Source organism: Eucyclogobius newberryi, unplaced genomic scaffold (assembly GCF_026437365.1).
Source record: "Eucyclogobius newberryi isolate DKJ021-1_F unplaced genomic scaffold, fEucNew1.0.hap1 SCAF_12, whole genome shotgun sequence".
Classification (NCBI taxonomy): Eukaryota; Metazoa; Chordata; class Actinopteri; order Gobiiformes; family Gobiidae; genus Eucyclogobius; species Eucyclogobius newberryi.
This window is the reverse complement of record NW_027315746.1, coordinates 4,405,679-4,429,829: the sequence shown is the minus strand read 5'-3', so window position 1 is coordinate 4,429,829 and position 24,151 is coordinate 4,405,679. Positions and strand designations below refer to the sequence as shown.

Genomic DNA, 24,151 nt, shown 5'->3' with positions numbered 1-24,151 from the left:
TGTAGTGAAGTTTTGTGTAGACAATCATAAGGAGGTGGAGACTGTCAAACAGAATCTTTCTGGAGAAAGACAGAATTTGTGAATAATAAAAAACTGAAAAAATTTAGAAATATAATACAATTAGATCAAATTGGGGTTCAATAGGATTTAAGGAGATTAAACTAGATTAAAGACTAGATTAATGTAGGAAACAAATTAGAAATGGAGTTTTGGAAAATAATCTAGCAAAATAGAGGTTTGAACTGGAAGAAGAGCTTCCACTGACATTGACAACGTTCAAGTGAGTTACAATTTCAAATGAAACCACATGAGTGGTGACGGGTGCACATATGTTAACGCAGCGTTTGCACTAGTGGTAAGAACCATAGTTTAAAGCTATTAGAGAACAAGATGCAAACAGATGTTAAGATATGATGGTACATTTGATGAGAATTTTCTACAGACATTGCAGACAAATCGGTCTGAAATGGGGAAAACAGTGGTGACATTACAACAGAAATTAATCTCCATACTAAGGGTTTAAGCAATTTCCACTGACGAAGTTGATTTGATAACTGGGTTCAAAACCAAATAGGAAGCTAAAATTTAGTAGTGACTAAAAAGGGGAAATCTTGAATTAAGGGAAAATACGGAAGAGAAAATAATCAGAGAAGATATATTCTTTATAATAATGGGAGAAATATCTAGATTAGAAGAAATTAGGAATGGCGTTTTGCATTAGAAAATTATTGGTGAAGACAAAATTATAGATTGGTGCTGTTTAGAAATATTTGCATTAATGATTACATTAATGATTAAGTACAAGATGACTCTGTGAGTGAGAGTCAACGTTGACATCAACATTAACTAGGACAACAGCAAAGATGAAGTTGTCTGTTATAACAGCAAGAACATTGACTATTACATCAACAGATAAAATGGAAATCGGGTTTAGAATTAGTTAATAGTAAATTAGCTTAACTCAACAGGAGTTATCATTCATGGTGATGGTTCCTTAAAGGGGATGCATGCACATGATCATGAATGATGGTTAGCCTAGCACTCACATAGAAGGAGTGTTCTGGTTTAAGGGAGGAGTACAGTACATTACATTACAGTACATTACATTCCATTACATACATTTTTAACATTTATTTTCTATTGTTTTTGTTTTATACAGTCCATGATTTGTTTTACTTATTAAATTTGGTTAACCATTATATTATCACACTTATATATATATACATATCTATATTCTGTTCACATAAAAAATAAAAATACTTTTTAGAGGATGTTTTTACATGAAAAGATCGCAAGCTACAAGATACTGTTCAGTTATTTTTGTTCCCAGGACGATGCTGAAATGCTGTTAAAAGGGACAATGGACATGGACAATAACTGGAGTGGACATTGAGAATATCAGATGAGAACGCTGGAGCCAAACATCACAACAAGACCAACACCTTTGAAGACAACATAATCATCGCTGAGGAGTGGTGAAAAGAGTTATAATAGAATGTTAAAAGGGTTAAATAAATGATTGGGGTAAATAAGTAAAGGGTTGATGAAATAAAATATACTCATGTGTTGATGTGTTGAGGTGTTGTTGATAATCCAGTGCTGATGTTTAGGTTGTGCGGCGACACGAATATCCTCACACAGCAGCGATTAAGGATTGATTTAATTGGATAATAACTTAAGACTAAATACAAATTTACTCTTAAAGTTAATGATAATCAAAGAAGTGAGGCTGTTTAGGTCGCTAGGTAACACGATCAAGGACAGCCAGAAGGGGTGGTAGCCAAGATCGGTCAGAACAACTGACGGTTGGTGCCGCGAGAGAATTTTCCGGCTAAACAAAAGTAAATATCGACAAGCAGGTTTTTGCTCTCGCTTGTCGCTGATCGTGTCTAATTAATTAATTGATCTGAGCTTAATCACTCAGAAAGGGAGGAATATGAAGTGTATTAAAACTAGGTCCATGCAAAGTTAGGCCTCATTCTGAGACTGGCTTTTAGGAATATGTGTGTTTCTACCAAAATGTCTATTCCACGGAATGTAAGGGGCCCACATCTGATTAACTACCGAATGAGAGATGTCTCCATCGGCTGCGAGGCCTTGAGATGCCTCGTATACATCTGTGTTTTCTCATGATCTCATTTCTGTAACTTCTCCCCTGGTGCTACCCAAATAAGGATACTTTTACATCTTGTTCTCTCATTGGCTAATCCGTTGGTACATGGATAGGGTCATACCTGTCAGATATTGTTTATCGGTCTTTGTGCGGTTTCAGTATATAAGGCGAGGTGCGCCCAGAGACGGGGTTCGTCTTCCTGATCACCAGCGGACCCAGGGCGCTGTTTTCTGCTGTCCTGTATTTGACTCTGTAAATAAACTAACTTGAAAAGTTGCAGAGCTTTGTCAGCGTGAATCCTTTGTCTACACCCTACGCCCCAAACGAGCATTGATCCAGCCACCACAGTCCCCCAGTAAGTGGAGACACTGCTGGTCTCTGGATCCACAGACTCACACGTGTCCACAATCATCTTCTTCAGGCTTTTTGTGAGCTCAGAACCTCCTTTTGCACCTTTTTGAATTCTTTAAGAAGAGACTCTGACCTTTGCTCCACCATCTCATTTATGTTCAGAGAGATTAAGTCTTTAAGTCTTGTGATGGCAAAAGAGGTATAAAAGAGATATAAAAGAGATATAAAAGTGGATTAAAGTCACTCACGTTGTGTCACTTCTCAGTCCGAGGAGGTTTTTCTGCTTCTTAAAACTCCATAAACGTCTCTAAAATGTGAAATCAAAGCTGAGCAGAATCTGTGTCACACCCATAGACCATGAAAACGAGTGGACTGTTGGACTGTGAGGTCAGAGGCCACGCCCCCAAATACTCACACAGGTATATAAATACACACGTGGTACATTCTGCCAGTCAAAGTCTGAAACAGTAACTCTTCTGCTCATGTCCCAACACTGCCACCTTCTGGAAATGTCGTGTCAGGTTCATTCATAAATCTAACACCCAAACTTGACTTTTCCGTTTCGAGACGAGCTCTTTGCTTTTTTACAACAATCTGAACAAACGTTACATTATAAACCTTCTGGTCATTCTGGAAAAATGTCATATTCACAAATCCAAACTCAGAAATAAAGAAAAGAACTAAAAATAAATGGACCTGGAGCGACTAAAGTCCAGTGCGCTCTCTCTGCTACTATATTCACAGTTTAATATTGAAAAAGTTGTGTGGTCTTGACTTCCTCTTGAGACGTGAGTGGGACATTTTCATCTGCAGGTCCTTCTTGATGAAAAACTCCTCTTCAAACACAAGTTCAAGCGCACAACTCTCCCACGTGGAATAACAGATATGTACTTGTGAACAGGAGATGGACCTTTCTCCACCAGAGCTTTTCTAACGCTGTTCGTGGAGAAAGAAGAACATTGTGTGTGAATTCTGTGCCAAATATCAGATCTGCTGTAGCCAAAGAAGATCTAAACAGAGTGTCCAGTCTCTCCCAGGATCTCTGACCAACACGGTTAAACAGGATCTAATACAGTCTAAGGTGACCCCTGTAATGAGGGCTCTTTGTGTGGACGCTGCTGAGTTATCGGCCACTTTATTAGGTACACCTGTCCAACTGCTCGTTAACGCAAATGTCTCATCAGCCAATCACACGGCAGCAGCTCAATGCATTTAGGCTGTAGACTTGGTCAAGAGGATCTGCTGCAGTTCAAAGCAGCATCAGGACGGGGAAGAAAGGTGATTGAAGTGACTTTGAAGGTGGCGTGGTTGTTGGTGCCAGACGGGCTGGTCTGAGTATTTCACAAACTGTTGATCTACTGGGATTTTCACACATCTCTAGGGTTCACAGAGAATGGTCGGAAAAAGAGACAATATCCAGTGATTATTATGAAACCCTCTTTTATTATAAATCACATCATCAGCAAAATGTCAACCATCATCAGTCAATTCATCCTGAAAATCAAAGAAATATTAAATACATTTATTAAACATGAAGCAAAACATTTCATCACAAATGTTCAGGGAGTAAATACCATTTTGTCCTGGGACTTTTGAAAACATAAAACTATAATAATAATAATAATGATAAAATGTTTGAGAATGAGTGACAGTTTCTGACTCCATGAGAGTTTAGTCAGATTTGACAAATTCCTTTTTGAAGCGTTCCAATGTAAAACAGAAATAATTGTTTGATTCGTCGAACACTAAAATAATCTTGACAAAATAATATGAATAATAAAATGCTCATTGAAGTTAAATGTTTTTTCTAAATGTGTTTGTGTTTGGGATGAGACCAGACTAACAGGACCTGAAGTGTCAGTCCTCCAGGGGGCGCTGTGTGCTCAGCTTCACCAGAGACACTGAACTGTTTAACCTCCTCAGTCTAAACCCAGGAAACAGAGGCTCAGTGAAGGAGGAGCTGAAGGTGTGGAGGTGGGACAGTTCTCCACCAGAGAGGACCTGATAGAAGGACAGAGCTCCAGCCTCAGAGTCCAGCAACACGCCCACTCTGGAGGTGTTTGGAGGAAACAGAGGTGACAGCTTATATCTTCTCAAACTTGACATAAACTCAGGTCTTTCTTTCTCATTGTGCAGAAAATAATATTTTCCTCCCCAGATCCTCAGATTCCAGGACTGATCATTGAGTCCAAACTCACTCTCCTCACTCTTTCCTCTCCGTCTGATTCCTCTGTAACTCACGGCTACATCAACGTTCCCCCTGCACTTCACCTCCCAGTAACAGCGCCCCCTCAGGCCGGAGGAGGCCAGGACCTGACACCAGTGTGTGAATCTGTCCTCATGATCTGGAACTTGTTCTGACTCAGAGAATCTCACAGTCCGTTTGTCCTCAGACAGATGGAGTCTTCTGTTTGCCGTGTTTGGATCCAGAGTGAGCTCACAGTGATCTGAAACACAAAGACACATTTAAAATGTGATGATTTAAACAGGTTAGTGAGAGTAAATATGAAGTGTGAAAGTCCTGTTTCTTCTCAAAGGTAAATCAATGATAATGAGGTGGTTGGAGGCTCAGCTCATGTGTGATCAGCTTCAACATGTTTAGTTTGGCTCAAAACCTCATCAGTGTTTTGAACTGGGACGTTCAGTTTGTGCGGCTCCAGATCCAATACTGATCTTTAATGTTTGTTCTTTACGATACTGATCCGATACCGATCCGATACCGATCTGATCTTCTTATATTTCATGTTTTGACCCTTAGTTTAGTCTGATCTTGAGCCTTTATAAAACATGAAGAACACAAAGCTGAATTTGGCTCCAGTTTAATTCCATGACGACAGTTTCAATATGAATATTGCAGAATAGTGTTTTAAAGTGGTCCACAGCTTCAGAGCATCACACTCACTGTGACAGACACATTGATGGATTGATGCAGGTCAAATGAGATGTGCATTTATATATTTGTGAATAAATCATTGGTGGACGACCTAAACTGTGCTTTCTTCACCTGTGAATGTGGATGTTTTTCAGACGTTCCACATTCTGCTTTGGAGCCTCTCAAAATCCACATTTATTCAAAGACAGATTTGTTCTCATCAATTCTCATTTATAAACATGAACGTTGAGATGACATGATTGACAGTTTAAAAGTGGGCGTGGTGTTCAGGGGAGATGTCCGTGGACACAGTGTGGATATTTGCTCCAACTAAAAGACTCTTTAGGCCCTTTTTACTTTAGTTTTTAGACTTGTTTTAGACCGGAGCGCCAAGGCACACGCATTTCCCGAGTCCTCACGGAGCGAGACGAGCCGGTCGTGACACACGGCTGTAAAAACACAAGATTCTATCAAGTCAAAGTACAGCACATTTACTATGTTGTGGAGACACCAGATTGTTGAACTTTAGCCTTCTTCTTTCACCAATAAGTGACTTTTGACTCCTTTGACTCGTCTACTGCCTCTTAAGTCTCTCACACACATGGATTGTAGAAGAACAAGCAACATTTTTAACTGGAACAAGAAAATATGAGCACATTTCTCCTATTTTAGCTTCACTCCACTGGCTGCCCGTCCATTTTAGGATTCATTTTAAAACTCTTTTATTTACGTTTAAAGCCTTAAATGGTCTTGCCCCTCCTGACCTCTCCGAGCTGCTACACCCCTACACTCCCAGCCGTTCCCTCAGGTCAGCTGACCAGCTCCTGGCAGTGCCACGGGCTAAAGGTCAGAGGTGAACGAGCCTTTGCAGTGGCAGCTCCAGTGGAACAAAGTGCCACTCCCCATAAGAAAAGCCTCTTTTGAAATCGCTTCTAAAAACATCTGTTTTCTCTGGCTTTTAACTCCATGTAGTGTGTTGATTGTATGTTTTATATGTGTTGGGAGGGCAGCACCTTTTTATCTATTTTATTTTGTTTATTTTTATTCCATTGATTTTAGTGTGTTTGTTTGATTTAATTTTCTATTTGATTTTGTTTTTATATCTTATTTTATTACTTTTATCCTATTTATGCCTCTGTAGTCTTTTACCTGCTGTGAAGCACTTTGGAACCCTCTGGTTGTGTAAATCGTGCTGTATAAATAAAGTGGATTGGGTTGGATTGGAAAATACACAACTTTATTGATTTAGGATCAGATTTTGCTCCAACTAAAAGACTCTTTAGGCCCTTTTTACTTTAGTTTTTAAGACTTGTTTTAGACTGAAGCGCCAAGGCACACGCATTTCCCGAGTCCTCACGGAGCGCTTTAATTCATATTAAATGATATATTAATATATCTTGAGTAACAGTTAATATGTAAAACGCAGCCTAATTGTGTCTCAGACATAAACATATCAGTGTTTATTTGTGTCTGATACAATATGTCTTTGTGTCTTACATTCAATTAAAAAAGTCAAAGGTCCAAACGTGACTGTGTCATATTAAATAATGATTGAGACACGTCAATATCTCTTTGTGATATGAATCCATTATTATTTGTAGAAAGGATGAACAAAAACAAGTCAAAGACATTTCTTACATTAATACATGACATGTCTTCTGAGTGCGCCATCTAGTGGTGAAATCAGCCTTATTCAAAAGTGACTCGTACTTATTTATTTCTTATAATTAAATCTATTTTCAGCTTCAATTGGCCTAAAAACACAATAAACAGTAATAAACGTGTAGTGTTGAAGAGAAAAAGAGCATAGATCATGTGACGTCTGCAGAGCTGAGCCGATGGTGCCCAGGCACATTGTACTCACAGCTCCTCAGTGTTTCTGCTGCTCTGGACTTCAGCCTTAACATTAGCAGTGACCGCTGCGTGTGGACCACGTGAGGACCATATGCACTTGTATGGAGCCCATCTAGTCACAGGTTCTGATCCCATACTCAAACATACATGTGTCTGTGTGACGGGGGAAAGGGTGGAGTCTGTGGGAGCTGTGGTGGAGGAGGACCAGGGCATCAGGAGTAACTCAACAATGTGGGCTCAGGAGTAACCGCAGCAACAGCCTCCTCTCACTGCCACTAAGAACACGACCTTTTAAGACATCGTTTGTCCCGTCTGCCGTGTCCAGGGCCCAAGCCTTCAGGGGCTTTTTCATCTTATATATGTTGTTTTATCATTGTTCATCGTTTGATGTTGCACCGAATCACCAAAGCAAGTTCCTATTTTGTGAATTATGTTCATTGACAATAAACCTTTTCTGATTCTAATTCTGATTCTGACTTCTTCTTTTGCATTTACCCCTTGACTACAGATGCCACAAACTGCAGCACAAACAGACGGGCAAAGTGTGAGCGGCGGCCGAGGCGTCGGAGCAGGACAATATGTTTCCAAGTCCAATTCATGACGACAGACGAGTACGAGAGCGAAAGCTCAGGATAAAGAAGACGCCGTCATAAATCTGTCTTATAATAATAAGGTATTATCATATTTACCTGTAAGATTAGGAGAATAAAGATGAATGTAAAGATCGCCCTAGTTCAAATGTAAAGTTGGACAGTTCCTCCAGTGAAACTGTTTCAGTCTGATGTTTGTGGAAGTTGCTGCTTGTCAAACCTCTAAATGTGTCGATAAGTTCAAATAAAAACATCAGATCTACAGCTGTGAGTCTTCTACATGTGAAGTTGTACCAAATAAAATACTACTCACATTTTCTAAGACCTGGAACCATCCAGCGCTTTCCAGAAGGATCCAACCTGGAAAACACATGTCTAGTTTAGACCAGAACCTGGACCAACCCCTGAACCAGGGCCCACACCTGACAGACTGTAGGGGGCAGTGTGGTCTCACCTGACAGACTGTAGGGGGCAGTGTGGTCTCACCTGACAGACTGTAGGGGGCAGTGTGGTCTTACCTGACAGACTGTAGGGGGCAGTGTGGTCTCACCTGACAGACTGTAGGGGGCAGTGTGGTCTCACCTGACAGACTGTAGGGGGCAGTGTGGTCTCACCTGACAGACTGTAGGGGGCAGTGTGGTCTCACCTGACAGACTGTAGGGGGCAGTGTGGTCTCACCTGACAGACTGTAGGGGGCAGTGTGGTCTCACCTGACAGACTGTAGGGGGCGGTGTGGTCTCACCTGACAGACTGTAGGGGGCAGTGTGGTCTCACCTGACAGACTGTAGGGGGCAGTGTGGTCTCACCTGACAAACTGTAGGGGGCAGTGTGGTCTCACCTGACAGACTGCAGGGGGCGGTGTGGTCTCACCTGACAGACTGCAGGGGGCAGTGTGGTCTCACCTGACAGTCTGTAGGGGGCGGTGTGGTCTCACCTGACAGACTGTAGGGGGCAGTGTGGTCTCACCTGACAAACTGTAGGGGGCAGTGTGGTCTCACCTGACAGTCTGTAGGGGGCAGTGTGGTCTCACCTGACAGTCTGTAGGGGGCAGTGTGGTCTCACCTGACAAACTGCAGGGGGCAGTGTGGATCGTCCCGTAGAGCGGTCAGTCTCTCTGCTGAGGGTCCTGGATGGTTGTAGCTCAGGTCTAACTCTCTTAGATGGCAGTGGGTGGAGCTTAGAGCTGAGGCCAGATAGGCCCCGCCCCTTTCTGAGACCAGACATCCAGACAGCCTAAAGACACACAGCATTACACTCATGTGGAAACAAGGGGCAGAGTGCATGATGGGAGTGTCTCACCTGAGAGTCTCCAGTCTGCAGGGGGCGCTCTTCAGTCCATCACACAGCAGCTCCACTCCTGAGTCCTGGAGGTCATTTTGACTCAGGTCGAAGTGTGTGAGACTGGAGGAGCTGAGGACTGAGGCCAGAGGACCACAGCTGAGAGAGGACAGGCCACAAGTACTCAATCTGGGGACAATACATTTTTATTTATTATGCCCCGAAATAGTCATTGCAGTAATAGTATTGAAGCAGTACACAAACTTAAAAATAACTTTAAATGCAAGTTATTATGATGAATAGAATAGAAATGTCAATAGACTAATAGACAAACAAACACTGGAAGAGCAAAATGTAGTTGATCCAACCTGAGAGTCTCCAGTCTGCAGGGGGCGCTCTTCAGTCCATCACACAGCAGCTCCACTCCTGAGTCCTGGAGGTCATTTTGACTCAGGTCGAGGTGTGTGAGACTGGAGGAGCTGAGGACTGAGGCCAGAGGACCACAGATGCTGTTTGTCAAGTTACAGCCGGACAGACTGAGGACAGAGAGGGAGATTAGAGCGCACTCACACCTGATCGTGAACAAAGTGTCAACTATGAGGTCCGTTTGGCCGATGTCAGTCTGATTTGTGCTTCAGTGATGCTGCTGGAGGAAGTGGACCTTATGAAAGTCTGTGTGTAGTTGAACTTTAGGATTATATGGCCTCGAGGACATGTTTATGTACCAGTGTTTTCACATTTTAGCTGCTTTTGTTGGACACATTACCCTGGAATGTTCTGCCATTTGGATTTAGGGTAGACTTTGAGTTGAGAGTGCGAACCACTCTTCCACAGTGTAGTTTGTACTCACATGGCTTTGGTGGAGGCCTTGATAACCGGCAGCAGATTCAGCAGAGCCTTCTCTGAGGGACAGTATTTCCTCAGGTCAAACTCCTCAAGGTCTGATTCTGTGGATAGTAAGAGAAAGGCCAAGGCTGACCACTGAGCAGGAGAAAGTTCATCTGCCTTCAGGCGTCCTTCTCTCAGGGTGTTTTGGATATCCTGCACCAGACTGCGGTCGTTCAGCTCGTTCAGACAGTGGAACAGGTTCAGGCTTTTCTCTGTAGACAGACACTCATCATTGAGCTTCTGTTTAAGGTATTTTACTGTCTCTTGATTGGTCTGAGAGCCACTTCCTGTGTGAGTCAGCAGACCCTGCAGCAGCCTCTGATTGGTCGGCAGAGACAGGCCCAGGAGGAAGCGCAGGAACAGGTCCAGGTGTCCGTTTGGACTCTTTAAGGCCTGGTCCACAGCAGAGCTAAAGAAGGCTTCTTCAGAAGAGTTTGATGAGGACAGCAGGTTCTCTCCAGAGCTGAAGAAGGTCTGATGGACGTGAAGAGCAGCCAGAAACTCCTGCACACTCAGATGGATGAAGCAGTAGACCTTATCCTGGTACAGCCCTGGCTCCTCTCTAAAGACCTGTGTGAACACTCCGGAGTACACTGAGGCCGCTGCAGCGTCCAGCCCACACTCGCTCAGGTCACACTCGTAGAAGATCAGGTTTCCTTTCTGCAGCTGCTCAAAGGCCACTTTTCCCAGAGACTGCACCATCTCCCTGGTCTCTGGAGTCCAGTGAAGGTCTGTCCCTGATCCTTGGTGATACTTGATGTTCTTTACTTTGGCCTGCACCACCAGGAAGTGGACGTACATCTGTGTGAGAGTCCGGGGCAGCTCTGGTTCCTCTGTTTGTTCCAGAAGCTTCTGTATAACTGTGGAGAGGATCCAGCAGAAGACCGGGATGTGACACATGATGTGGAGGCTGCGGATGCTCTTGATGTGGGAGAGAACAAGTTTGACCTGCCGCTCGTCTCTGAACCTCTTCCTGAAGTACTCCTCCTTCTGCGGGTCGGCGAACCCTCGCACCTCTGTCACCATGGAGACGCACCACTCAGGGATCTGATTGGCCGCTGCGGGGCGCGTGGTTATCCAGAGAAGAGCGGAGGGAAGCAGGCTCCCCCTGATGAGGTTTACCAGCAGCACGTCCACTGAGACGGACTCTGTGGGGTCGCTCAGGACCCGGGTTTGGCTGAAGTCCAGAGGAAGTCTGCACTCGTCCAGACCGTCAAAGATGAAGAGCACCTGGAGCTGTTGGAAGCTGCAGAGAGCGTTGGATGGACTGAAGAAGTGGTGCAGCAGCTCCACCAGGCTGACCTGTGTGTCTCTGAGCACATTGAGCTCTCTGAAAGTGAACGGGAACAGCAGCAGGAGCTCCTGGTTTGTCCTACCTTCAGCCCAGTCCAGACTGAACTTCTGAGTCAGCACCGTTTTCCCCACGCCAGCAACGCCCTTCGTCAGCACGACTCTGATTGGTCCCTTTGTCTGTGCTCTCATTGGTTCTTCTCTGATTGGGAGTTTAAACATGTCTTCACACTTGATGGCGGTCTCTGCAGAGGCCGGTTTCCTGGTCTCGATGTGTCTGACCTCATGTTGCTCTGTGGCCTCTCCCTCTGTGATGTACAGCTCTGTGAAGATCTGCTTCAGTTCAGAGGAGTTTCCTTCTTTAGCGATGCCCTCACACACACGGCTGAACTTCTGTATCAGACATGTCTTCACTTCTCCCTGAACCTTAGAACACAGACCTGTAAAAAGAGAAATCTGCATCAGACGTGTAACTGGACACACTGGGTTCAGTTAGAGCAGAGAGAGCTCTGGAGATTTTATGAAATTCAACCCACTATTCCGGCCCCCGTCCTCCCTGTTGTGTGTTTGACTCTAATGTTCCCTGTTCCTGTTTCCTCTGGTTGATGGGCCAATCCACAGTCTTCACCTGCAGCCACTCCCAGTATTTAAGGACCTGTTGCAGCTGCACAAGGCCATTTGTCTTCTTGTTCATCAGGGCTGTGGTGGTAGCGCCTGATTTTGTGTTTTGAGACATTTGTAGTTTGTTCGTTTGTTATTTGTCTCCTTTTAAGTTGTCACTTTGATTCTGTTCATGGGCCTTTGTTTTGTTTGTCCTGTGACTCGTACCTTATAGAGACACTTAACTTGTTTTCTTAGTCGTGTCTGTGTTTGTTCATTTACCTTTGTGTTCCTGTTTATTGAACAAACTTTATTTCACCATTGAACATCTTGGTTTTGTTACTTCTTTTACCCTCGCAGTTGTAACACGCACACTTTGAAACAGCAGAAACATTTGAATCCAGATAATCCTTTCTGATCAGTCCTTTTCAGCCAATAACAGCTGTAGCTCATCACATGAAATGTGCCTCTACCTAAAAAACCTGGAGCATCTGAACTGAATGATTTTCACCCAGTAACACTTACCTTCATTTTATGTAAGAGTGTGGAGCAAACTGTGAGTAAAAACATCATGTCGTCTATATCCAACTGTTTGGACATCTAACAGTTTGCATATGAAAGTCAGAAGTACAGAAGATGCAGCTATCACTCTATATAACACCTTAGCAAAGCACCTTCAGGCCCCTGACCATTATGCTAGAATCCTCTTTGTGGACTTTACATCAGCTTTCAGTTCTCTGCGTGTACATATTTGACTGAACAGGCTCATGGACCTCGGTGTTCATGGAGGCATTATCAAATGGGTCAGAGACTTTATGTCCAATCGTTCCAAAGAGATATTTATCCTACTCTGGGTAGGCCCTGCCCACTGGGCGGGACCTCCTAATGAAAAGGTGTTATTGGTTTCAACAGAAACTAAACCTCTTTGTTTTCTATCAAACTAGCCTCTTTGTTTACAATCAGTCCTTTAATGGACTATCAGTAGTGATGCAGACCTAAACCCACGTTCAGGTTCAAGTCCGGATTCAAATCCAGAGGTTTAGGTTTAGGTCCGGACTCATTAGGTCCGGACCTAAACCATGCCATATTTGCATAATGTTATAACAGCATAACACAAGCTACTTGGCTAAATTATGTTGAAGACACTTGAACAAGGACGACTATCAAACACAAGGCTTAACTGCAGATTGAAATAAACTCAACTTGTCTGGTTTATTCACAGTTTTTAACAGAAGTTACAACTTACAAATCACAAGCTACTAGCTACGAGCTAGCTGCTAAACTATAGCTTAACTAACAGTTAACACACATTCATGTGTTTTACTTGAGGAACAAGAGCATGTTGAGTATTGTTGACAGGGTCAGTCGGGGTCAAGGGTCAAAGCAGCTGTTTCATCTGATACAATGTTTTGCCTTTAGACACATTTCCATCTTTAATGTTACAGATCCATTGGCATCAAAAGTCAGGTAAAAACCTTCAAACAGACAAAACACCAGTGTAAATAATTAAATAACAGTGTAAAATAACAGAGTTATAAAAACTAGCATAAAAGTCAACTTGAATCACTATAAAGCATCAACTTAGCAGTATCAAAAGTAGAATATGAAAATATTTTACACAACACATCAAAATAATACATCATATTAGCAGCATTAAACACCAGACCAGATTTAACAACTGTAGAATACAAATACAAAATATAAACTCCAATTAATGAATGCAGCAATTAAGCAATATTACTTTGACTTTCCTTTGTATTTACTTAATGCCAAATACATCTCACCACAACATAACACTTAAGTTATTTCATTCATATTTACACAAAGACCAAAGCACAACCCAGACAAGACCAAGCTGACCCCGCCCCTTTAACCATCACAACATGGCATGCGGCGGCCACAGCTTAAACAGTTCAGATAAAGCCAGCGATCTCACCGGCTTCACTTCAATGTTCACATGTGGACACACGGTTCTGCAGCTCGACACGTACCAGGCGCTCCCGTCTCTCGCATCTTTAAACTTATTTCGCCGGCTTTAACTTCTGCCCGGAAGACGCGTGCGTCACTAATTAGGGTCTGTGTGCGCTATTGACGGCGGCGCATGGCAGTGTTTACGTCCAGCGCAAATTTCGCGATCAATGGAAGGTTTAAGATGGTCTAGATTCTAGAACAAAAAGGATATAGTATGTGAGTGCTATATAGCACTCACATACTATATTTTTTTATGAGTCCAGAACCGAATCACCAGGGTTTCGTTTTTTTTTAACCTGAACCGAAACGTTTTTACAAGTCCAGATCCGGTCCGTTGTAGCGGTACACATCCCTAGATACATTATGAAATGTTGAGTGTGACATGTAGATCGTGTATATTTCTAATTGTTTTGATGAAACCAAAGGTAAATAGTTTTCATATTCGTATTATAACAGATGAATGGTGCATTTGGAGCTCCGCCCCTCTGGTCACCTGACTGTCCATCACACAGAGGGTCCTGAAGCCTCTGGTGGACTGTTCGGCTGCTCCGCCGTGACAAAACCTAATATCTAAAGCTAGTTTGTCTTACGACACGTGCTGCTTTCAGGTGAGTAAAGTCCCCGCTCTGAGGGATTATAGACACTTCAAACACCACAGGGACTAGAACAGTGTTTGATTTAGGTGGGGGGCTGCCACACTCTGTTGTAGCTGGACCCAAGACCCTCACACCTTCACAGAGTTCTTAAGGCACGTTTGGACTGGCCCCGGCCCCTCAGACCGGTTTAGAGTTCTTTGGAACGGTTTGCTCCATGCTCAGGGCGCTGAGCAGCAGACGTTACACAAATATAAGAAATACAAAATCAAATCTAAAACCTGAATTATACCTTTGACAAGATGTTTAAAGGCTCGAAATAACAAATGAGCTGAAAACCAAGTGCAAAAGCCACTCTCAGTACTTGGGTACTCAGCCCAAGCCTCTACGCAGAGTGCCGTGCTGCGACAAACAGAAAACAGCTGTTGCTTTGCCTGCTCTGTGTTGCTAACGTGCTTTGCTAGCTTTGTGTTGCTAACGTGCTTTGCTAGCTTTGTGTTGCTAAGGCTCCACATATAAGTTAGCATGAGTGTAAACGTGGCCTTACTGTTCTGCAGACGCTGGAGCAGCTGCTCCTGGTCCATCCTCCTCAGGAAGTCCAGGGTGATGGTCAGAACCGCCTCTCTGCTCGACTCCTCCTCCTCACTCTCAGAGCATTCTGGGTAATCTGAGGCCAGGAGCCTGTGGAGCCTCTGCAGCTGCTGTTTGACATAATCCAGGACCTGCTCCTCCAGACGCTGAAACACAGAGAACACAGAGGAGCAGGTCAGGCCCTGGGATCCACTCTGCAGGTGGAATCTCCTCTAAATGTTTCTGACCATGTGACGCTTTTGGTACAAACCTTGAAAACAGAGTCCAGGTCACAGTCTCCTCTGGGGCCCTCTGCGCTCTCCTCTCTGTGGGACAAACAAACCAATGATACAACATTACACTCTGTCCACTGCAGAACATCAGAGCCAACAAACCCCCGACAGGAGCGACAGGAGCGACGGGAGCGACAGGAGCGACGGGAGCGACAGGTGTTGAGAAAAACGTCTTTAAAGAAACAGGATTTGGAGAAGGTTCCTCTGGGACTTACTCTGAATCTGGTCCTGGTTCTTTAAACTCTGGAGGTTGACGTCTGGAGCGGTCACTCTTTAAGGACAGGTGGCTCTGTCTGGACCTGGAAACATCAGCTCAGTCACAGAATAAACTGCAGAAGGTTCTAACCATCCAGTCCATACACCAGAGCTTCTCAAACTGTTTCTGCTGCGATCCCTTTAGGGGATTGTTAGTGAGAGCCCGGGACTGTGTGTCTGACACTCGGACCTGCAGTGTGGGGGCGCCCCAGGGCACTGTCCTCGCGCCCTTTCTCTTCACCTTCTACACTGCAGACTTCAGACATGACACGGACAGCTGTGTCCTGCAGAAGTTCTCTGATGACTCTGACATCATCGGACTCATCACGGACGACGATGATGCGGAGTACAGAGGACTGGAGCAGGACTTTGTGGACTGGTGTCAGCGGAACCACCTCCTCATCAACGCGGGGAAGACCAAGGAGATGGTGGTGGATTTCCGCAGACGCCACCCCACTGCCCCCCTCACCAGTGAACATCCAGGGACGGGACATTGAGAGAGTGACTCATACAAGTACCTGGGTGTTCATCTGAACCACAAACTGGACTGGACTCATAACACAGACGCACTGTACAGGAAGAGCCAGAGTCGGCTCTACCTCCTGAGGAGACTCAGGTCTTTTGGAGTGACAGGGCCACTCCTGAAGACCTTCTACGACTCTGTGGTGGCATCAGCTCCTGTAGGTGTGGCCTGCTTGAGCAGCAGCATCACAGAGATACAACCAAGGTACAGCCCCGTTTCTCTGCTTTCCCCGCTCCACAGACGGGGGCAATCTGGTCACAAAACTGGACTCAAATCCGTCTTGATTGGGCTAGAGCAACGCCGGCGTCTGGTATGTGGACTGCCGCTTCTGTCCCAACGTCTTTGTTTTGTTAGTCGTTTCCATTGTTTTGTTTTGTTCCCGCGTCTCTGTGTTGTCTTCTGTCTACATCCCTGTTCCTTAACTTCATCGGACATTACTGCACCGTCCATCGCTCATCTCCTCCCTCACTCCTGGACTATCTACTGCCCTAGCTGCCAGCTAACAGCTGGCTTAACACCTGCTGAGGTCCGTCATGGTATCGCGGGGCCTCCCTGCCGTGCAGACAAGGTCTGGGGCCAACGCCACTCACTCCACCAGCTTCAACACCCGGTCCACTGTTGCTTTTTCACAACTCTCTGCCCACCAGCTTCTAGTTAACCAGCTTCTAGCCACCGCCAACATTCTAACTGGATTACTCTCATCTGCTGTTACGTTCCATCTCCTCCTCGGACTATCACTCCCGCGCCTCCAGGCCACCGCTCCACCAACTTCTCGCCTACTCACCTACACTGCTGCTGACCTTCACCTCCTCAACCATAATCACCGTCTCCCAGCTGCTGCTGCCTCTGCAGCTAGCTCAGCTGGGATCCTTCGCCGGCCCCGCTACATCCACAGGGGCTCTGGTCTCTCCCATAACCAACACTCCAACGACGGCTCACCTATCCCCTCACTCTGGACTAGTTTTCGCCCCCCCGTCACCCCCACCAGCCGCACTGCCAACCTCAGCAACCTCCGCCCCCCCACCCCTGCGCCCCCATCCATCTCCGCGCCCCCATCCATCTCCCTTGCACTGCTGAACTGCCGCTCCCTCTCCAACAAATCACCTGTTATATCTGAACTGCTACTGGACAATAACATTGATCTGCTTCTCCTCTGTGAAACATGGCAACAGCCCCTGGACTTCTATGCTCTCAACCAAGCCACTCCCTCCAACTACACTTACACTGCCAAACCCCGCCTCTCCGGGCGTGGGGGAGGTCTTGCTGTTATTCATAAAAAATCTACATCCATCACTGAACTGAACCTCAACCTTCCATCCATCTCATCATTTCCCCAACTCTATCACCGCTATCCTGATCTATCGTCCCCAAAGCCCCACCCCTCTTTCCTCACTGAATTGTCCGAACTCCTCACCATCGCATCCTCTCTCTCTGCCCGCCTCCTACTCACTGGTGACTTCAACATCCACATTGACTGCCCCAACACCCCACTGACATCCGACTTCCTCTCTCTCCTGGACTGCTTCCATCTCACCCAACATATTGACTTCCCCACCCATACCAAAGGCCACACTCTGGACTTAGTCTGTTCCTCTCTCCTACCCATATCTAAGCCCCACCCCCTCCCATTTCCACTCTCTGATCATCTCTGCATCCTTTTCTCCGCCCCCCTACCCTCGCCCCACAACCCCAAAAAACGCACCATCACCTACCGCAATATCAAGTCAGTCAACCCCCTCACGCTCTCCCAGCTCATATCCTCTGCTTTCCCCCCTGACTCCCCCCCTCTTCCCCCGACGATTATGCTGTCATGCTCAACACCACCCTCTCCGACTCCCTTGACTCCCTAGCCCCCTGGAAAACCTCCTCCGTCTCATACATCAACCCCGCCCCCTGGTACACCCCTGAACTCCGCACCATGAAGCAGACTGGCCGCCAACTTGAACGACTCCTCAAAAGAACCCGCCTCACCGTCCACGCCGAAGCTTTCAAATTACACATCTCCTCCTACCGTGACGCTCTCCAAGCCGCCAAATCTGCCCACCTCTCCACCCTCATCAACAGCTCCCACCGGAGCCCTCGCACCCTGTTCTCCACCGTCAACAAGCTGCTCCAGCCACCGGACATCATTCCACCCTCGTCCCCTGACCTCTGCAACTCTTTCCTCCTTGCCTTCAATGACAAAATTTCCAAAATCAACAGCTCCATGACTGCCGTCTCCATTAACTCCATCACCACCCCCACCCCTGCCCCCCCCCCCCCCCCTCTCCCTGACCACCCACCCTTCCCTCCCCTCACCACCTTCTCCTCTGTTAACTCCTCTCATATCATAGACCTCATCACCTGCTCTCTCGACCCCCTCCCAACGACTCTAACCAAGGCCTGCCTCCCTGCTCTCATCCCCCATCTCACCACCCTCTTCAACCAGTCTTTATCCCTCGGCCATGTTCCTTCCATCTACAAACTGGCCTCCATCACCCCCATCCTCAAAAAACCCACCCTAGACTCCGCCAACCTCTCCAACTACCGCCCCATCTCCAACCTGCCGTTCCTCTCAAAAACGCTGGAACGCATCGTCGCCGCCCAACTTCACACCCACCTCCAGTCAAACAACCTCTATGAACCCCTCCAATCTGGCTTCCGCCCACCTCTGCAGACTCCGGGGCCCTCAACATCCTGTTACTACTAGACCTCAGCGCAGCCTTTGACACTATAAACCATTCCATCCTCCTACAAAGGCTGCGCCAACTGGGTGTTGAGGGCTCTGCACTTGACTGGCTCACATCCTACCTCACCAACAGGCAAGAGTTCATTTCCCTCTCCGGTCACTCATCCACCCTCTCCCCAGTAACGCAGGGGGTCCCCCAGGGCTCAGTCCTCGGCCCCCTCCTCTTCATCTGCTACATCTTCCCCCTTGGTCACATCCTCCGCCAACTCAACCTGGACTTTCACTGCTACGCTGACGACACCCAGATATACCTCACCACCAAATCCACCCAAAACCCTCCCCTCAGCCACATCGAAACCTGCATCTCTACAATAAAATCATGGCTCACTCTCAACTTCCTCAAACTGAACAGTGACAAAACAGAGCTCCTCCTCATTGGCACCAAATCCACTCTCAATAAAACTGGTCCCTTTTCACTCAGCATCGACACCTCGACCATCACCCCCTCCACCCTGGTACGCAATCTCGGTGTCATCATGGACCCCACCCTCTCCTTCACTCCCCATGTCAGCCACATCGTCAAGACCTCATACTTTCACCTCCGCCGCATCGCCAAAATCCGACACTGCCTCACCCTCCCCGCTGCTGAATCCCTCATCCATGCCTTCATCTCCTCCCGCCTTGACTACTGCAACTCCCTCCTCACTGGCATCTCCTCCCATTCCCTCCACAGACTCCAAATGGTCCAAAACTCCGCTGCCCGCCTCCTCACCCACACCCGGTCCCGTGATCACATCACTCCCGTTCTCCGCTCTCTCCACTCTCTCCCCATCAAGCAGCGCATAAACTTTAAAATACTCCTCCTCACCTTCAAAGCTCTTCACCACCTTGCCCCCCCCTACCTGTCTGACCTCCTCATCCCCCACCGCCCCACCCGAGCTCTCCGATCCTCCTCCTCTCTCACCCTGACTGCACCAACATCCCGACTCAAAACTTTTGGCGACAGAGCATTCTCCCGAACAGCACCCCGACTCTGGAACTCCCTCCCCCAACCTGTCCGCCACTCTCCCTCACTCACAACATTCAAATCCCGCCTAAAAACATACCTCTTCACCCAAGCCTATGACCTCCCCTACCCCTAGCCTCCTCTACCCCATTGCCTACTCTTCTACCCCCTGTTACATCCCCATCTTTTTCTCTCTACTTCTTCTGTCTTGTTCATTTTATCTGTATATTAATGTGTATTGTACGTGTTGTCCCCCCTGTCTGTAAATACCCCCCCCTTTTTTATATATGTTCAGCGTCTTTGGGTCACTGAAAAGCGCTATATAAATAAAAGTTATTATTATTATTATTAGAGAGGGAGAGGAAGAAGCTGGACAAAGTCATCAAGACGTCCAGCTCCGTCCTGGGCTGTGCTCTGGACTCGGTGCAGGAGGTGGGGGACAGAAGGGTCCTGGCTAAACTCACATCTATGCTGGACCATGAGTGTCGCCCCCTGCAGGACACTCTGTCCACTCTGGAGAGCAGCTTCAGTGCCTGATCCACCCTTGGTGTGTGAAGGAGACGTGCTAGCCCTGAACACGTGCAATACTGACTTAACCATGTGCAATACCGTCATATTCATGTGCAATTACTGTCACACTCACACGTAATTAATGTCATTCATGTGCATATAACTGATGTAAATAAGAGTGTTTACTTTACCATTATTATTATTATTAGTATTGTTTGTCTTATGCCAGCTATTTTTATTTGTATTATTATTATATTTTATCTTTATTTTCTTCTCTCCAGTCCCTATTAAGATATGAGAGGAGTTTTGTTAATAAGAGTTTTTGTTTTTGTACATAAGAGTTCTTCTATTAAGAGTGTTTTTTAAACTTCCTATAAGTTATCTGTCCTTTCCCCCTGTATCTACTGCGTTGTAACACCAACATTTCCCCATGTGTGGACAATAAAGTTATATCTTATCTTATCTTGTTCACGCCCCCCACAGCCTCCAGAAATATAAACTCATCAAATAAAACACATGCACTTTTACTATAAATGCCTCAATTAAAGGCGTAATGGACGATTTTTTGGCCCAAATCTGAGTCTCATTTCCTCGTGGCGTGGACGGCCGATTAGTCCTGCCACGTATCAATCATAAAACGCACCTACTGCTCACCTGCAGCCTCTTTCTGGCTCGTCTCCAGGACAGCAGCACGTTTCGCTGTGTCTAAGCGCATGGATCTATCATAATATAGTTCCCTCCGTGTACAGGACAACATTAAGACAGAGAAAGACAGTTTGAGCTCAGAAGAGACGGAAATCTACGGAGACGAGAGACGCGATGTGATCCGTCGCGCTAATAAACAAACGCACGTGTTGCAACGAGGCTTTGATGTGCCTCCGCAGGGGATGAGTGCACATGCGAAAAATCCTCCTTTATTCCTTTAACCTTAAATACACAGCAATAATGAGAGTTTGACATAAATTACATTCATTTTTAGTAAAAGTGTCACTCTCTCTTATGGTTATAGGAACTCTGAACTGCACATGAGAAGGTTCTGGGGTCTTACTCTGAATCTGGTCCTGGTTCTTTAAACGCTGGAGGTGGATCTTTAGAGCGGTCACTCTTTAAGGACAGATTCCTGGGTCTGGACCTGTAAAACACAGTCACAGCTGTTGTTAAAGCTGCTGCTGCTTCACTGAACTGTAACTGTCTAAAGTGTGAAGAGTCAGACTCACGGTGGATCAGTGCTGCCCCCTGGAGGCGGCTCCTTCACAGAGTCACTCATCATGGACCTGAGGAAAAGCACAGGAAACAGTGACTGAGACTGAGCTCACTTTACTCACACTAAAGTTTCCTTTATTCATGGGAAACACAGTGGTCACATATAGAAATAAGTAATTTAAATACAACGTAAAGTGCCTTTCATCTGGCTGTTTGTGTCACATTAAATGTACTTTATGAGTCAGAAAGTTTGATGTGATAAAGCTGCTCTCTAGAGTCACAGTGAGTCATTTGTGAATAAATGACTTGTTTGACCTCATCAATAATCATCAAATCTAGAATAAATTGACTCTGATGAGGATCATTCCGTCTCAATGGATTTAAACGCTCTAATATATTTGGAGAGGCTTTTAGAAAAATGATCAAACTGAACAAGAGACGTCCATAAGAATAACCCAGACTGTGGCATTAGTCCAGGATAAAGCTCAGTTTGTCTCTGTTAAACTTCCACGTTACAAAAGCTCTTTAAAACTCTTTAAAACTCTTTAAAACTCTTTAAAGCTCTTTAAAGCTCTTTAAAACTCTTACATTTGTGTTTTAGAACACGAGATCTGTCGAGTGTCAGTTTGTGACTCACATTTCTCTTACTTTCACTTTCCTCCAAAAACACGCACACGACTAAAACCGGATTAAAAGATATAAAATAGATATAAAAGAGGCTGTGAATTAAAGTCACTCACGTTGTGTCGCTTCTTGGTCTCACTTCTCAGTCTGAGGAGGTTTTTTTGCTCCTTAAAACTCTATAAATGTCTCTAAAGTGTGAAATAAACGCGGAGCAGAAACTGCGTCAGGTGTTCAAGTTTATGTCGCAGGTAGGTTAGCGGAAGTGGGCGGGGCTTGGGCCTCCACTCGCTTTAGCTCGGAGCGTTTCTACTTTATTATGTGTCCCATACCACACGCAGGGGCCACACACGCAGGGGCCACAAAACGCAGGGGCCGCACTATAAAACGGCTCCGCTTTCCCTTACCTGACCTCGCCCCTCTCTGACGTCACATCCGCCGTGCAGCGCTCGGCCGCAGTCAGACAAAATGGTTGAAGTTGTGAGAAATAGTGACGCCAAATGAAGCCCCATGAACCATTTGAGGCTTCAGCCAATTGTATCGATACATGAGTCGATGCCTCACAAAGTGTTTCACTTGCTCCACTGCGCCATCTTGTGGTCAAATAAATGTAATGCATGTAAGATAGTACAAGCGTCACTGTTAGAATTGTTTTCTCATACATATTGTTATTTACGTGCACTTTATGTTCATGTATTATTTTGTTGTTATATTTGATCACTTCCGGTTGTGACCACTTCCTGGTGTCTTGGCGGGATATAAATTGATTGCTGTTGAGCTCTGCACCTGATGGAAATAAACTGGAACAAAGAAGCTACGAGTGTGTGTTCTTTTCACAAACCAAATAATAACCGATTTTATTGAGAAAATAACATCAATACAAAAAAAAATAAAAGATCTACTCAATGATGCATATTTATTCCATAACAACAGCTTGTGTCACATGGTTCAACGATAAGTCCTGATCAGGTCTCGACCTCATGTTCCCCTGGTCCCAGGGCGGATGCAGCTCTGGTCAGACACACAGACTTCTGGAATCTTCAGGTTCATATTAGTATTTATCTATTTCAACTCTCTGATCTTTCTCAGAGCCAGACACTGACACGGATTATGAGACAGTTCATTTGTGCTTGTTCTCCTCCTCCAGACGCTGCTTCAGATCATCCTGATGGAGCTTTAGTTTAAAGTCTGTATCAGAACTTGACTCATTCATCACTGCTGCAAAATGAGTGTCTTATGTCAAAAAGTCTATAATATGAGGGATCATCACACATTGACATAATTGGAGCGTGAGTGAATCAACGCTTTGGGACTCATTCTTTGTTTGTTTTTTTACTCTAATGTGACTCGAAAGCCCAAGTTTTGAACAGGGCTGAATGAGACTTTGAACTCATGTGGAACTGAAGCCACATCATTTTAAACGACTATTGAAGCTCTAAATAAATGATCGAGTTAATCTATTGCCTCTGTCCATCGATTTTACTTTTCTGTGCGACTTATTTTAGCTTTTGTTTCCTCCAAGTGAAATAATGCGGCCGACAACCCATCGTCCAAACATACAAATAATCTGACTGGTTTATTTCTGGTGAGCACTAGTTTAGACCTGGTTTGTTCAACGTTTAGTCCTTGTTTAATTCTGCTTTAGACCTGTTTTGATTCATGGTCAGAGCTGTTTGTACTTGTCTCGTCTCAGTTTAATTCTGGTTCAGTTCTGGAGGAGCAATTTTAAAAAACAATGTTCCTAAAGCATTTTGTATGTTATTTTTTTATCAGTTTTTATTTTATTGTATTCTCTCAATTTATTGAAAACATGTTGGAGATATTTTGTGTGACCCAAACTTGTGTTACAGCAGTGGCCCAGAGGCCCAGAGGCCCAGAGGCCCAGAGGCCCAGAGGCCCAGAGGCCCAGGGGCCCAGAGCCAGGGGCCCAGAGGCCCAGGGGCCCAGGGGCCCAGAGCCAGAGGCCCAGTGGCCCAGGGGCCCAGATGCCCAGGGGCCCAGTGGCCCAGAGGCCTTGGCCCCTGAAAAAACTGGCCTTTGGTAAAATAAAGTTGAATAGTCCTGGTTTACAGTTTTTTACAATTGAATAAACACAATTTTGA

General features: G+C 45.5%; 1 protein-coding gene across 1 annotated transcript; it reads right to left on the bottom strand.

Annotated features, from left to right (window-relative positions):
• Nucleotides 1-3,906: 3,906 nt before the first annotated feature.
• On the bottom strand, nucleotides 3,907-22,642 carry LOC140355743 (protein NLRC3-like). The gene is made up of 10 exons (XM_072440397.1): nucleotides 22,626-22,642; nucleotides 21,443-21,499; nucleotides 15,242-15,296; nucleotides 14,948-15,137; nucleotides 9,909-11,676; nucleotides 9,427-9,594; nucleotides 9,080-9,247; nucleotides 8,843-9,013; nucleotides 8,094-8,140; nucleotides 3,907-4,911 (listed from the first exon to the last, which is right to left on the bottom strand). Exons 1-10 carry the CDS (start codon nucleotides 22,640-22,642, stop codon nucleotides 4,322-4,324), a joined length of 3,231 nt encoding a protein of 1,076 aa, XP_072296498.1. The 3' UTR covers nucleotides 3,907-4,321.
• Between the last annotated feature and the right edge of the window lie 1,509 nt (nucleotides 22,643-24,151).